Raw genomic sequence first — 15,472 nt, forward strand, 5'->3', positions numbered from 1 at the left:
ACATCGCCTTGCCTTGCTTGCAAAAATGATGGAACGTTTTGAGTACAGCGCCGTGAGTTTCCACGTCAGGTCTTTGCTTCCCTCTACTGGCTTAAAACGAGTTCTTTCTAACTACGATGGGCATCTGCCATTTTATGCCACAAGGTGGCGCCAGTGTCACGTTCGGGAAATGTAATTTGCCCGGAAAGGTCGGGCTTGCGTTCTCTTTTGGATGGGAGACGAGATCTTCGTGGCATTTCAGTTTGAGTCAAACGGATCCTCGACCCGCTCCTTATTGAAAATGGCACATTTTATATTCAGCTCGTCATACTTTTCAGCGATATAAAAAGGCCGATCGCTCGCTCGGATTTTCACGGCGGCGCACGGTCTTCCGATTTCACGTTGTAAAGGACACGACAGGATCATTCGCAATGGAAAAAAAATAGATCACATTTTTACTTTCGTACAATTCAAAGTCTACTTTTTGGTTTTACTTACGGAGTAGAATCGAAACTTTTTGGAGACACGAGTAGGCCTACCGTACTGAAGACAGATGCGTTCATCATCAGATGGTTGGCGTTAACTGCAGAGTGTGATGAATCACTGGAGAGAAAAAAAAATGTTGGGTGAACTCAACATTCAAAGGCAACACACATTTCAAGTCGGGTGAATCAAAAGACGTTTTGCCGTTGGGCAAATTGGGTTACATAGTTGTCATCAACGTCAAGAATTACTACCCCCCCCCCATCCCAAAATACAACTTGTGATCTTTACAGTGTACTAAATATTTTCCCTTTCCCGGGGCGATATGGGATGATGCCCCCGCATCGCGTCTCTCATTGGCTGAAGTGAGCGCCGCCAGGATAGGAAATTAGCATAAAGGGGGCAAAGTGCTGACCGGGTCCACTAGGCGCAGGTTTTCGAGGCTGATGTCACATTGGTGTGAGGAAGAGGAGGAACAGGGGGTGGGAGAAGGGTGAGGAAGGGGACAAAAAAAAAAAGCGGGTTAACGCGCACCAATGGCCACGGAGGAGGCAGCAGCGACGCCGTCAGAGCCGAGCGCTCAAGTGCCACAGGTGAGGATGGAAGACTCGACGCGTCCTCGGCGGCGCCAGCAAGCTGCAGCCAAGTCGGCAGCGTGAACGGGGGTGGGGGGACGGCGGAACGGGGGAAACGGGCACCGAGAAGCATGGAGGGGTGTGCGTAAATTTCCTCCCCTTTGACGCACAGGCGAGGGGGGCTCGGCGTTGCGCGCCGATGAGAGACTCGCGCACAGTTTGAGCCCAAGAGTCGAAGAAAGCGGCACGTCGCGATGAACGCCGAGGGCGGATCGTCCGGGCTGGCCAGGTCGGCCGCGGTCAAGCTGTCCGAGATGGGCGCGCGCACCAAGCAGCTGGGCACGGCCATGCGGGACCCGCAGCGGCAGCGGCGCGTCATCCTGGTGATCGTGTGCGTGGCGCTGCTGCTGGACAACATGCTTTACATGGTGATCGTGCCCATCATCCCGGACTACCTGGCCGACCTGGAGAACGAGCAGTCGGAGCGCGCCGGCGCCGCGCCGCAGCCCAACGGCAGCGCGTACGGAGGCGGCAGCGGCAACGGCACGGGCGGCAGGGCCGCGAACCTGGACATGCAAATCGGGGTCCTGTTCGCGTCCAAAGCCATCCTGCAGCTGCTGGTCAACCCCCTGAGCGGCACCTTCATCGACCGCGTGGGCTACGACATCCCGCTGCTCATCGGGCTGAGCGTCATGTTCCTCTCCACGTGCATCTTCGCCTTCGGCGAGAACTACGCCACGCTGTTCGCCGCCAGGAGCTTGCAGGGCCTGGGCTCGGCGTTCGCCGACACGTCGGGCCTGGCCATGATCGCCGACAAGTACACGGAGGAGGCCGAGCGCAGCCGGGCGCTGGGCATCGCGCTGGCCTTCATCTCCTTCGGCAGCCTGGTGGCGCCTCCCTTCGGCGGGGTCCTGTACGAGTTCGCCGGCAAGCGGGTGCCCTTCCTGGTGCTCGCCTTCGTGTGCCTGGCGGACGGCTTCCTCTTCCTCACCGTGCTGCGGCCCTTCTCCAACAGGACTCGAGAGAACATGCCGGCGGGCACGCCCATCTACCGGCTCATGGTCGACCCGTACATCGCGGTGGTGGCCGGCGCGCTGACGGTGTGCAACATCCCGCTGGCCTTCCTGGAGCCCACCATCGCCAACTGGATGGAGAGCACCATGCACTCCACGCAGTGGCAGGTGGGCCTGACGTGGCTGCCCGCCTTCTTCCCGCACGTCCTCGGCGTCTACGTCACCGTGCGGCTGGCGGCGCGTCACCCCAACCTGCAGTGGTTCTACGGCGCGCTGGGCATGGTCATCATCGGCGCCAGCTCGTGCACGGTGCCGGCCTGCAAGAGCTTCGGCCAGCTGGTGGCCCCGCTGTGCGGCATCTGCTTCGGCATCGCGCTGGTGGACACGGCGCTGCTGCCCACGCTCGCCTTCCTGGTGGACGTGCGCCACGTCTCCGTCTACGGCAGCGTGTACGCCATCGCGGACATCTCCTACTCGGTGGCGTACGCCATGGGCCCCGTGGTGGCGGGCCAGATCGTGCACAGCCGGGGCTTCGTCCAGCTCAACCTGGGCATGGGCCTGGTCAACGTGCTGTACGCGCCCGCGCTGCTCCTGCTGCGCAACGTCTGCCGGATGAGGCCGTCCTACTCGGAGAGGGACACCCTGCTGGACGAGCCTCCGCAGGGGCTGTACGACGCCATCCGCCTGGAGGAGAGGCGGGCCGACAAGAGCAAGAAGCGCAACAAGAAAAAGGGCGACGGCGACGAGGGGGGCTGCGGCCCGCCGGCCAACTGCCTGCCCGCGGACGAGAACGGCTTCGACGCCTTCGAAGCGCGGCGCTCGCAGTCAGACGAGTTCACTTGAACTCGTCGGACTGAGCTTCGCCGCACCCCCCTCAGCCCCCCCCCCCCCCCCGCTTCCCCGTGTCTCAGTCAAAGTCATGTGCAATATCAAAAAACAAACAAAAAAAAAACAAACAAACCCACCCAATCACCATAATTACAATTGTGTGCGTGTGACCGTTTTTTCTTTCATCATCTTTGTAATTTCATTCCGTTTGATTCTCGTGGGGGGGGGGGGAACTATTGCTAATTGTGGGACCAAATATAAACAGCACACGTCCACGAGCACAAAAAAGCCCATCTATTTTTATGTGTTTTTACTCGAAAGGGTCCGATTTGAGTACATTGTTGGTGAGATTTAATTTTTCATTTCATTTCTTCCTTGTCGTTGGGAAATTCAATGTATCAGCACAACTGGATTTGTACAAATGTGGATAAAATGAGATGCACAAGGTTAAAAAAAAATACACGAGCACAAAAAAAAAAAAAAGCTCAAGTGGCTGTGAGTGTGTGTCAGTCTGGAGCATTTTGTCAAGACGAGTCCGATCTCCTGAAGACAAGTACATCTGTGTGTTCATTTATTGACTGTGGGTTTAATAAATCTGTTTGGATGTGTGAGACCAGCTGTGGCGTCTTTTCTTATCGATTCATAGTTGGGTAATTTTTTGATCCAATTGCTTTATTAGCCTTCTCTCAATGAAAGATGCACGCGGGAAAACTTTGCGTAGACATTGCTTGGTCGCTAACCCATTTTTAATGAGAGGTGGAGGCGTGCAGAAGATAACATTTGTGCAATGTTATTGTTGTATTGTATTGTTGTATTGTGCAATGTAAAAATTCCGATCTCGTTTTTGTTTCCTTTTTTTTTTTTTTTTTAATGAACACATATGCATGGCGCAAGCAAAAGGGTGCGGCTATCGTACCTCGCATTCATATGAGAATTTAACCGTCGGATGTTGAGGAGGGAGATGAATTTGGGATGGTGGGGGCTAAGATAATCTGCCTCACAAATAGATTTCGATGGGAGGAGTTTCATGCCTCCGGTACGGAGGGTGGAGAGAGGGTATAGGTGGAGTCCTGCGGCACACCTTCCTTCGGCATCTTTTTCCACGTGGAGCCTCACAGGACCAGCGTGCACAAGGACGCGGAGAAGCCCGGGTCCCTCCGCCCCACTTTTGCCCTCTCCTCCTCATCTCCCTCCACTTCCAAGCAGGGGACTTGTCTTGATATGGGATACGGCGGCATGGATGCGGGGGTCTCGCTGATCTCGCTCCCCTGAACAGGTAGGGTCACTTTTGATTATGTTCAGAGAAACGACTGCCCCCCCCCCCCCACCCCAATTTCAGTTTTATAAAGTACAATTTTTAAGGTGTTTCCCCCACAACGACATTTCTTTGGATGACTATCGAATTTGCATGATGGGCCCAATTAAACACTCTTGTGGTCCATCTATGACCCACGAGCCAAAGGTTTTCTGCAACGGTCTAAAGTGGATGGCGCATGCAAATGATTTCCTTTTGAAGTGCATTTATTTGTCGTAAGAAACTAGAAGGAAGCTGCCTTTTTAGGTCATCAACATACATCTCATTGTTGCAAAAAAAAAAAAAAAAATCCAAGAAAAGTCAAATCAGAGCGAGAAGGAGAGATGATGACTGCATGCCGTAAATGCCCGACTGACGATGAACCCAAGGTGCATGCTCTCACCATCTTTCGACATGTTACTCTCTTTTGCCTTTGCACGCCGCGCACAGCCGACGGCCTCAACGTTTGCCCCGACCGCTCCTGACGGTCGAAGATGTCTCGTTCGGAGAGCGACGCGGCCACAGCGGGCCCGCAGGTATGCTTAAATTGGACAATTGGATTCCTTTTCCATTTTAAGTTTCACGTGTCGCACGCCGCAGAAACGTCAGCGCTCGGGAGAGCGCCTGCAACCCATCATACAAATAATTAGTACACCTGCACAGTCGCATGCAGTCATTCCCAACAAGCATGTGCGGAGAGCTCATTGGGAACGGCTCACTTTCACTTTAATTGGCCCCCAAAATGATTTGTTTGCAATGTACAGTAACTTCGTTCTGCTGTCGAAGCCTGCGACGGGTAACAACAAGCAGGGCAATCGAAACTGTGCTTTTAATTTTTCCCCATATAAAATAAGTTCCGGGGCTCAATTTAATTCTCTCTCTGTAAAACATCTTTCTCATGCTAAATAAACTATTGCTGAGAAACAAAATCATACCTTGAAAACATTCAAACTAAGCATTATTATCTTTGGAAAAAGCAGACTTCTTGTTTTGGAGGGTGCAAGTGTACCTAATGATTTGACCAGTGGTCGTCTGGCGCACTCTCATGCTGGTTGCTTGGTTAATAAGGGGGGGGAAGCACCAATTTAACTTGAGGAATTCAACGCAAGGGTCAGGCTTAACAGCTGGTCGCCCACGGCAACCGCATGCAAATGATCAAACATCAGACAGAAAAGATCATTCATTTGCATTTGGGGGTTTTTTTTTTAAAGACCATATTCGTATTCCCTATAGGGTGTCGGAATTTATCGCCTAATGGGCCTCGAGGCATTAAGAATGAATTATTAAGTGTCTAATAATGAAGGCGTAAACCGCGCCTCTCTTCCTCATCCGTCTCAGTAATGAAGACTCGCTACAAGAAGGGTCTGGGAGGGTGATGACATTGCGCAGCTGTTCGACTGTCATCAAAGCGGCGGTGCTTTTCCCGTACGATTTTGATCAGGGCTTGCCCAAGGTTCCCGTGCCCCCCCTGAAGCAAACGCTGGACACCTACCTCAAGTGCGTCCGGCATCTGGTGAAGCACGAGCAGTTCCGCAAGACCGAGGCCATCGTGGAGAAGTTTGGAGCGCCCGGTGGCGTTGGCCAAGTTCTGCAGAAGAAGCTCCTGGAGAGGAGGGACAAGACGGAAAATTGGGTATGCAATGAGGGATGGGACAAAATGGAGAAATCACAATGGAGAGCTCTGTTGGTTTTTTTTGGGTTTAATGATACAGTCGCATCATGACAGATGGCCACTTACTCGGGGTGAACTTAAAACAGATGAAATCTGCAACATTGATCATGTTTGCTCCGGCCACCGGTGTTATGCTTTTGTACCCTTTGACGCTTGACTTTTCGGTCCTGGAAACACAAGAAACATTTCATCTGAAAAATTAACCAATGACAGAGATGGACTCTCACCGTACCGGTTTGAGTTTGAATTTCGGCATCCGCTGAAGAGTTAACGTTCACCTTTGCGTTCGTCCGTAGCAGCCGGCCTCCCGTTTTGAAGTTCTCCATTTCGTAGATGAGCCAGGGGCCGTTTTGCATCAACGAGTTGAACACGCTCTCCCTAATTGTGGGCCAAAATGAGAGATACATGTAATGAGACTGAAAAAGGACAAGTAAGTACGATTTATTTGTTGTTGCTGCCTCGATCTCTCTTCAGAGACTCCGGGTGACAGGTCGCAACTCAGCCTTCTCAGTGATATCCATCACGGCGCCTACTCTGGCCGGGCAGCAGCACCCACGCTCTTTTCACATCCAGCAGAAATGCCCCGTAATGGGCTTTTTACTCCACTGCACTTTAACTTCCACTCTGAACGTAATCCCTCAAGTCCCCCTATCATCTTTTCCATTCTTTTTTTTTTTTTAAATCCCGCAGGTGTATGACTACTGGCTGGAGGACATGTACCTGAGCAACAGGTTGGCCCTGCCGGTCAACTCCAGTCCCGCCATGGTGTTTCCTAAGCAGACGTTTAAAGATCAGAAGGATGCTTTGAGGTAGGCGACGCAGCTTTGTTTCCACCTTTTGGCCCCATAAAACCACTTTCAAAACATCCAAAAAGACAATACTCTTGGCAATCCGTCGCCGTCGTTTGTCTCAAAGACTCGCATCGACAGATTTCAACCAAAGTGCTAATTCCTTGCAGCGCAGAAAAGTACCCGACGGCATTCATGGATCCGCAATCCAGTCCAAAGACATCCCGCACCACACTGTTCTTGAAATTGTCATACGCACACAAAAAAGAAGCAAGTTAGAGCTCGAAAGCTGTGACCTGGCACAGTTTACAACACGGTGTGCTTTGTCATCGGCTTAGGGGGCAAATTTGGCGAGAGCACTCGGGCGCCGTTTGAGGGATAAGGTCCATTTGACACTTTGGGGTACAGGACATTGTGCACACGGGCGACAACAAACTGTGGAGAATGAGGTCCCAAATCATGTGCGGCAGCAAGAGCCGAGTGTGGATTTCAAAGCCCGAGCAATGGAAAACCCCATTTGGTCGACAAAAGGCTCGCCAGTGGACTTTCGACAGCTTTGATGCACTAAGTGAATATTTCCAGAGCACCGCGAGCGGCCGGTAGCATCCACCGCCGCAGACGCTCATTTAATTGGGAGTGACACGGCCAAGCTCCCCATCGAGCCCGCCGGTCAGGCCTCATTGAGGGGCGTGGCGCTCAGCGGACGCCCCCCTTCGCACCGATCGGTCTTTGCAACGCAATCACAGCCAAGACGAATGGCTTGCGGGATGGTGGCTGACAAGGCCGCGTGTTTCCCCCGGTTGCCTGTGTCGCCCACTCGCATCAACGCAGATGCGCACACGTGCGCTCTGCTCTCTCTGTGCAGCCCGGTAATTTGCACTAACGTGATTACCGGCGGCCCTTAAAGAGGCGGCAGTGCACCTCGCTCGCATCAAGACTGTTGGCCAGAACCCTAAACGCTCTCATTCGGACTCATTTCAGATATGCTGCACGCCTCGTCGGAGGCGTGTTGGAGTACAAGGCCCTCATTGATACGTGAGTCACCCAGAACGCTGTGAGGAAACGATCGAGTCGGCCTCAAGACGAGTGCTTGCTACTCTCCCTCTCTCTCTCGCTCTCAGGCAGGCGCTCCCTGTGGAGTTCGCCCGAGGCCAGCTGGCCGGGACCCCTCTGTGCATGGAGCAGTACCGCCGCCTGTTTACCTCGTATCGCTACCCGGGTCTGAAGACAGACGCGCTGGCGGTCCGCACGAACGCGGCCCCCGCGGCATCGGAGCACATCATCATGGCGTGCAAGAACCAGGTCAGGGTGCCGACAGTCACGGCTCCGGTTGGCACGAGACAAACGGCGCGACCCTGGGATGCATCAACGTGCACCCACACGTAAAACCCGACATCGGAACGCCCGAACACAGCGGAGGGACAGGAGGAGGCTCTTGTACACAACAGATCAACCCCCCCCCCCCCAGGGAGGTTGAACGATTGAGAATGATCTTTCAAAAGGAACACAACGTTGGCGCGTCATGGCTGGCTGCGGAGCTAATGAATTCATTACACCCTCAACGTTGCTCCTCGCGTTAACTGGGCGCCATTAAACGAGTTTCGATTCTCGCTTGTGAGTGGGGGAAGTGAGCCTTTCTCGACAAATTGTGCCGAGTCAGCCGGTTCTCCCTCGTAAAGTTGGGGTGCCCCGACTCTTTGAGATGAGAGCAAATTTCTCCTCAGAATCAGAATCGCTCAATTGCCAGCGAGTCCATCTGCGGCTTTGTCCGAGCGCTCGCTTGAGTCACGTTGTGGCCCAGGACGTAGACCGACGCATCTCCTTTGGCTGTCCTTGAAGTACGAGGCGACAAAGTGAGATGGCTCAGAACGGCTTGATTTCTGTCGTCCATGTTTGTGGTGGCAGTTTTTCGCACTGGATGTCGTCACCGACAGCAAGCCGCTGAGCGAGGCGGACATCTTATCCCAACTGGAGAAAACCGCGACAATGGCGGGGAACGCCGAAGAGTGGTTTCCGCCTTTTGGTCTCTTGACATCGGATGGCCGAACAGAATGGGCACGAGCCCGGGACATTCTGGCAAAAGGTGCACATCCCCCCCCGGTTCAGCGCCATTGAGACACGAGATAACCAACGCATCTCTCTTCCAGATCAAACCAACATGGACTCTCTGGCCCTGATAGAAAGCTGCCTGTGCGTGTTATGCCTGGATGAGGCCAGCGGGACCGGGGCCACAGACACCGAGCGGGCCCTGCTGATGCTGCACGGCGGCGGGTGGGAAAAGAACGGCGCCAACCGCTGGTATGACAAGTCAATGCAGGTCAGGCCAACGACACCCGCGCCGTCCGCCGACGTCGTTTACAAGCCGGGCTCAAGGCTGTGCCCCGCGTTGTAGTTTGTCGTAGGAATGGACGGAATATGCGGAGTGGTGTGCGAGCATTCCGCCTTTGAGGGGGTCGTTCTGGTCCAATGTTCAGAGCACCTGACTAAACACATGTAAGCGAAATATCGCTACTGCGCCAAATCTGGAGAAGAAATCGAGGTTTCGCTCTCGTCAACAGAGCCGCCGGGACCACCGCGGAGGCTGTGAAGCCGCCGGCCAGTGGCCGAAAGCTTCCGGCCCCAAGGAGACTCCGCTGGAAATGTAACGCCCAAATCCAGGGACTCTTTGCGGGATCCAGAGAGCGACTGCAGAGGTAACATCTCAGTGAAGCTTCTGTGTCCACAGGTTTGGCACAGCGTGTCTTGTGGTTTTCCTCCAGGCTGGTGAAGAATCTGGACATGGACGTTTTCACCTTCAAAGGTTACGGAAAAGAATTTATCAAGAAGCAAAAAATGAGTCCGGACGCATTTGTACAAGTGGCCCTCCAGCTTGCATTTTTCAAGTAAGGAATTCCCCTGCGCAATTAGCCGCCGCCGACATTGCGACGGCTGCGCGCATCTTGTGCTCAGGTGCAGCGGAAAGCTGGTTTCCACCTACGAGAGCGCCTCCATCAGGCGTTTCCGGGACGGCCGGGTGGATAACATTCGCTCGGCAACCGCTGAAGCTTTGGCTTTTGTCAAGTCCATGACGGATGAGAGGAGCCCTCACACAGTGAGCCCCCCCACCCTTTTTTTCCTCCCAGATGTTTGCTCATCAAGCCCTCTCTTCACAGCCAACCAAACCGATGAGAAGATACCCGTGACTGGACTTTGTTTTCCGATTTCCTCGCAGGAAACGGAAAAAATGAAACGACTGAGGGATGCAATAAGTGCCCATACCAAGTACACAATTGCAGTAAGTGAGACAACGCTAAAAACTGTCACGAAATCACAGGCTGCGTTCGGAATCTTGGCACGGAGTTCCCAACGCTGCCGTCATGGAGTGACGCGAGGAAAAAGAGAAATCTCGGGTTCCAGATTGACACCGAAGACTCTGCCTTGATTTGAAACTTCACAATCTGTTGTTAAGGCGATTACAGGAATGGCAATCGACAATCATCTCCTGGGACTGCTGAAGAGCGCCGAGGGACTCAACATGGAGCCTCCGGAGATCTTTTGCGACGAAACGTACCTGGCTAGTAACCGATTCATCCTGTCCACCAGTCAGGTATGGTTCTCTCTTTGCGTCCAAAAAATAAGGTGGAATATTTTCAGGGTCGAGTGTACGTCAACGCAAGCGCTTCACTTACCCGTCTCGACTCTTGTGGTCTTCAGGTCCCGACCGCGGTGGAAATGTTCTGTTGTTACGGTCCGGTGGTGCCCAACGGCTACGGCGCCTGCTACAACCCACAGCCGGACCACATCGTCTTCTGCGTGTCCAGTTTCTGGGAAAGCACGCAGACCAGCTCGGCTGTTTTTGTCAAAGCCCTGAACGAGGGCCTGCTGGAAATCGGGGACCTGTGCGATGCTTCCGCAACCGCCGCCGCCACCAAGATGGCGGCCGGTGGCCAGGGAGGGCAGCGAGCCTCACGGATGGGGGGCGTGGCTATGTCGCTCAAGTGATGTCTAAAAACAAAACAAAGACATTTTAGCCTTGTCAGGATGGATCTTGGTTTTCTGTGCAATCGAGCTCATTTCACCCCAAAATGCAAGGCATGAGCATCACCACAGTATATGTTCTTTGACTGCTCGACTTGGCAGATGAAGCAGTCGGCGCAAGCCATTTACTCTGGTGGATTGTCCAGCCACAGTCTTAGCATAGTCGTGTTGTATGTACAGTAGCGGTGGCCATCTCTGCCTTTTCAGGCACCGACCTTGTTTTTGTGCATACAATGTAGATGATTGCTATTTATATACCAATCAATGAAAACTAAAAGGCATGCCGATTCCAATAGAGGAGCCGCCGTTTTTAGGTCCGAAGCTTCTAATGTGCAACTAAATATATTATTGTACGAGTATGCAGGAAAAAAAAAATGGCGCCTTAAGTGATGCAAAATGTACTTTACAATATCTTCCGGCTACACCGCATAAACATATTGAGAGTTTGACATGTGCTGCTTTATTCGAAGCGACGAAAACTAAAGAATGTCCTGTTTGTGTTGGTGTGTAGTGCATCGAGAAAATAACAATCCAAAAGTTTGATGTTGCAACGTATAGGAACAGAGCACTATATCGAGCCAGTATCCAACGTGCGATGACAGGTCACGAGTCATTCCTTCAATGTTATGTCAGAAAATGTGACAGAACACGTGAATATTTTAGTCAGACAAGAAATATACAATTATCTGTGAGCAAGGTGCATTGTCTTGTCGCGAACGTTCGTGGGCTTGTCGCCCGCGTGCACTCTTCCCCCATTGTGGACAAATAAAGGATAATGATATGGTCAACTACACGGGACAATTGCATTCTACCAGAGCCGGCACACCAAACGCTGCACGGTTAGGGTTTCACAACACCGCTAAAAGAAAATTCGACCGCAAAGATAAATCCCCGAGATGATCACCTTGCAAATCCAACGGGAAGAGGATGCAACGCGTTGTCCGCGTTTAATTGCCGAATTTGGCTCCCAAAAAGTCCACAACCATCAGGTTCCATCATCCCAATGGATTAATTCAACAACTCGGCGTGTTAATTGTCGTCGTCATCACAGCGCACGCCGTCTTTCATCACTCAAGCCATAAAACAAACACCAAAAGCGGGCTGGTTGAAAGTGGATTTGCATCAAAGTACCCGATTCATCAGTGCGCCGCTGCCACCCGCCAATCTGATTTGCATGCTCACATGAGAGAGCGAACACAACGCGCAGTCCAACGCTTCGAAGACGCCGTTGCATTTCGCAGGGGACAAATGACTCCATCGTACACTTGGCGAGCATTCAAGCGCCTATTTCCCGGCGCCTGCTTGGGGGGGGGGGGTGGCGTGACAGCACCCTCGGCTTCCGTGGGGGACGCAAAAGAAAGACTTCATGTCTGATCATGCAGAAAACCTCCCGCAGAAAAGAAGGCATCAAAAAGAGATCCTTGGCTTGAATGACTTCCGCGGTCGACGTTTGCTTCGGGTGGACTTCCTCTTTTGGTCACCAACAAATTGTTGATTGAACCTTGGGAGTCTCGTCCGGTCCGAGCGTCATTATATTGAAGGGACCCGAGGGGTAAACATTGTCCGGCTGTGCACCTTTTGAGTTTATTGACAGAGCGTCGGCCAAGCTCCTCGAAAGCCAACGCCAACGGTGACAACGGGGCAGTGGCGCTTGACGTCCGGATCAATGGCGGATGCCCACCTGGAGACCCTTGACGCCAAGCGGCGCAGGTGGAGCCTTGAACGCTGACCACTATTGACTGAAAAGGCCCCCTCGAGACCTGTTTGCGTCCAGGAAAAAAAGGACTGCGCTTCAACCTCCTAAAGAGGTGGCAGAAAAGGAACAGGTGGCCAAAATGAGTGGCGGCCTTGCATGAGAAGCAAACCCCAACATGGTCACTTTAACACCTTGAAATGGACAGAACTGGAATTTGCCAAATATGCATCTCAACAAGCCGCAAAGGATGGGGGGGGGGGGGGGGGGGGATGTCTTCTGGACCGGTGAGACAGAATGGGAGGCATCCTGGAGCCAAGTCCATGTGTCAGAAAATTAATTCACAGCTACCCCCCCACCCCCCCACGACACACATTAAACATATCAATATAAATGGCTAAGAATAAAACGGAATCATTTCGGAGACAAGTGCTGCGTTGTCCTTCTTTTACAAAGGGTACAAGCAATTTTATCCCCTTGTTTCAGAAAGAGATGACCAGACAACTTCTCGACGAGGAACTTAAAATTCAGACGAGAAAAGTAATGAGGCCAAGAGAAAGGCAAAAAGTTAAACGAAGAAATTTCCCCCACCCCCCCTAGCCTTAATGATATCCAGAAGCAGCCGATTCAGAAGAGGCCAGTGAGCGACGACACGGCTCCCTTTTGAAAAGTTGACATTTTGCCTCCCAAAATGTCCTCCTTGTCTTGTTTCTCCAATATTGACATTTAGGAGGGAATTCATTGCAAGCGCCGCCGCTCTCATTGTTGCAAGCATTCAATTAGGGCCGAATCTACCGTATATTATTAGGATGACTGTTTTCACTCACAAAGGAATTCTGATAATAGCCACCCTGGCATTTGTCGGGCGGGGGGAGGGCTCCATTTAGAAAATATCTTGAAAACTAATTGGGGGAGAAGCGGGGCCCCCATTAAAGGAGAGGTGAGAGCAGAAATTGGACCGATGGACTCCGTTCCAATTCAGCATCGTCTCCATCCAAATGACATTTTCCACTTCTGCAAATAAAACTCTTGCAATGACTCAATGGCAAGATGTTGAGAACACCTGCAGACGAAGCCAACTTCAAACTCTTGGGCCGGCTGTCAGCATTTGCAGCTGTTCGGATTTGTTCTGAGGAGGCTCCGGATGACAACGTGACACTCATCTATCTCAAAGTAGACCCCGCCCCCCCGACTCACTCCCTGAAAGCGTGATACTTTTTGTGCCTCTAAACAACAATCCATCGCTGATGCAAGAGGTGCCGCACTACTGTAAACGGAGCAACTTGTTGGCACCCCAATGATTCATTCTGTAATCGGTGGATCAATAACCAATTTTAAGATGAGGATCCAGATTGCGGTGGCCATATTTCGCCACGCGGCGTAAATCTCGACCGCGACGTGCCGGGCTGCCACAGCCGCCGCTCTCGGGAATGATTTATGGCCCCGCGGTCACGCGACACGTCACGCCTTGCCAGGGCTCTCATCAAACGGACCTCGGGCTCATTTAACTGGCCCCGTGAAAACAGGTTACCTAGGGAAAAGTGAGGGTGTGGAAGCGAGCGGGCCAAGGTGTGATGTCAACATCATAATCACTTGTATTGATGTCTTGCCCATCACCGCAAGCAAAGATGAGTAGAGGGAGGTCAGGCCCAAGTGTAGATCGGACAATTTAAACGGTTGTGCCAGGCATTCATCTCTGACATTAGAGTCAATCATGCACAAAAGCACCACGCAGAGGCAGGAGCATCAACGTTCTCTTCGCATCAGCGTAACGACCGCGAAAACGACCGACTGCCTCCCCGGCTAGCGTTGGGGCCTGCTCGCATCCACGGTGAGTGGATGAGAGGCGACAGTCGGGAGAAAAAGTGAGACGGAATGAATCGGTCGGGAGTGCCGCGCTCTCCTCACAGAACCCGTCTCGGATAACGGCGGGAAAAATTCACGCGCTGGCCGTGGCTTGTGAAGGGACGTCTTATCGGGCTTGACAAGTGAAAAGCGCCACCGGGCGGCTAATGGCGCCGCTTGTCACGGGCTAAATAAGAAGGCCCGAGTTTGCAGCCATTCATATTTGTCGGTGCCAGACGCTTTTCCAGAAGCAGCGTGGCGTGAGTGTTGCCGTTCGGAAAGGAAAGAGGCGCGCTTCAACAAACACTTGCTCCCGAGAGGCCATTTGTCCTCGCATCGGCGGCCCTGCCGAATGCCGTTTTCAGGACGAGAGGTGACAAAACTGACATTTTGCGGCGACTCCTCCCGGAAAATCCAGGCGCTTTCCGCGGAGCCATGTCCGTTTGCCGGCTGTGCCAATTAAATTACGGATCTGCCGGTCTGGTCGATGGAAGAGCAGAGGTGCGCTATGTCGCTTGTTTGGCAAAAGCAAACCTTTTCGTGCCTCAATGTCAGAAAAGACACACGCACGCTTTCTGTCCCCGCGCAACAGACTTAACTTTCAGACTTTATCCAAAAGCGTGAGCGTTCAGAATACAAGACAAAATAAGAAGGCGGTGCCAGGGCACGGCGTGAACGCAACCTTTCAGAATTTTGGTCAAAAGCTCTCCCGATGATGTGGAAAAAGGAAAAAATTCAAGGGAAGCCGTCATTAAACGGAACCCGAGCACGTGGCGGTAAAACGGGAGAGATATGATGAGACAGATTAGGAAGGTAATGAAGCACAGAGCCAAAGTCAAATCCTTCACAGGTTTGGCCCAGGTGCCGCCTGCTCATTCCTGAGCTCATTTATGTTTATTTACTTCCAGGGGGCCGTCAAGGCAGACCGAGCGGCGGCGGCGGCGAGAAGCGAGCCGTGCCCAAAGTAATGGTTGCCATCTTTAATGAGCGGCCGGGGAGCGCAATATCCGGTGACGGAGAGGATCCCTCGGCTCAGACTCTTGTCACGGAGGAGCGGCGGGTCCTAAATCTTGCCATTATGGCTACAGGCGGCGTGACAATCTCTCACTCGGGAGACGCAACTTCAGCTTTTTACGGGCGCTCGGGTAATTGAACAGCTGGAGTGTCTAATCCACTTCTCCGTAAAGAAAGCGTATCCTAATGAAATGATGGGCGAGCCCTCCTTAACCCCTCCCGCTCGGCTTTCCCTCTCCGTTTGTCACCAGGATCCGTGTGCCGACCAGCG

The 15,472-nt window shown here is 52.7% G+C and overlaps 2 protein-coding genes across 7 annotated transcripts; both read left to right on the plus strand.

Moving 5' to 3' along the window:
• Window positions 1-938: 938 nt before the first annotated feature.
• slc18a3b (solute carrier family 18 member 3b) lies at window positions 939-3,489 on the plus strand. The gene is made up of 2 exons (XM_086138294.1): window positions 939-1,055; window positions 1,210-3,489. The coding sequence occupies exon 2, from the start codon at window positions 1,292-1,294 to the stop codon at window positions 2,891-2,893; it is 1,602 nt and encodes a 533-aa protein (XP_085994420.1). The 5' UTR covers window positions 939-1,055; window positions 1,210-1,291; the 3' UTR covers window positions 2,894-3,489.
• A 382-nt stretch (window positions 3,490-3,871) lies between these two features.
• On the plus strand, window positions 3,872-11,440 carry chatb (choline O-acetyltransferase b). 6 transcript variants are annotated; one of them, XM_086138287.1, is made up of 16 exons: window positions 3,875-4,154; window positions 4,623-4,708; window positions 5,614-5,805; window positions 6,319-6,429; window positions 6,535-6,653; window positions 7,614-7,667; window positions 7,754-7,934; window positions 8,538-8,715; window positions 8,780-8,949; window positions 9,025-9,125; window positions 9,191-9,325; window positions 9,392-9,514; window positions 9,582-9,723; window positions 9,844-9,906; window positions 10,081-10,218; window positions 10,326-11,440. In XM_086138287.1, the coding sequence occupies exons 2-16, from the start codon at window positions 4,667-4,669 to the stop codon at window positions 10,611-10,613; spliced, it is 2,037 nt and encodes a 678-aa protein (XP_085994413.1). In that variant the 5' UTR covers window positions 3,875-4,154; window positions 4,623-4,666; the 3' UTR covers window positions 10,614-11,440. The 6 variants fall into 6 exon arrangements, 5 of the variants coding, with proteins under 5 accessions (XP_085994416.1, XP_085994411.1, XP_085994413.1 ...); XR_015104022.1 differs by lacking the exon at window positions 10,326-11,440 and having other exon boundaries at window positions 3,872-4,154; window positions 9,785-9,906; window positions 10,081-10,171; XM_086138285.1 differs by having other exon boundaries at window positions 3,874-4,154; window positions 9,582-9,906.
• Window positions 11,441-15,472: the final 4,032 nt, after the last annotated feature.

Source organism: Hippocampus guttulatus, chromosome 19 (genome assembly GCF_054856545.1).
Source record: "Hippocampus guttulatus isolate MCC_2025c chromosome 19, RoL_Hgut_1.0, whole genome shotgun sequence".
Taxonomy (NCBI): domain Eukaryota; kingdom Metazoa; phylum Chordata; class Actinopteri; order Syngnathiformes; family Syngnathidae; genus Hippocampus; species Hippocampus guttulatus.

What these genes read in the sequence shown, in the direction of transcription:
- slc18a3b (XM_086138294.1), top strand. Translation starts at nt 1,292, where the DNA reads ATGAACGCCGAGGGCGGATCGTCCGGGCTGGCCAGGTCGGCCGCGGTC.
- chatb (XM_086138285.1), top strand. Translation starts at nt 4,667, where the DNA reads ATGTCTCGTTCGGAGAGCGACGCGGCCACAGCGGGCCCGCAG. An exon ending in GATCAGAAGGATGCTTTGAG is followed by an intron (nt 6,654 to 7,613) that starts GTAGGCGACGCA and finishes GACTCATTTCAG; the next exon opens with ATATGCTGCACGCCTCGTCG. An exon ending in GGTATGACAAGTCAATGCAG is followed by an intron (nt 8,950 to 9,024) that starts GTCAGGCCAACG and finishes CCCGCGTTGTAG; the next exon opens with TTTGTCGTAGGAATGGACGG.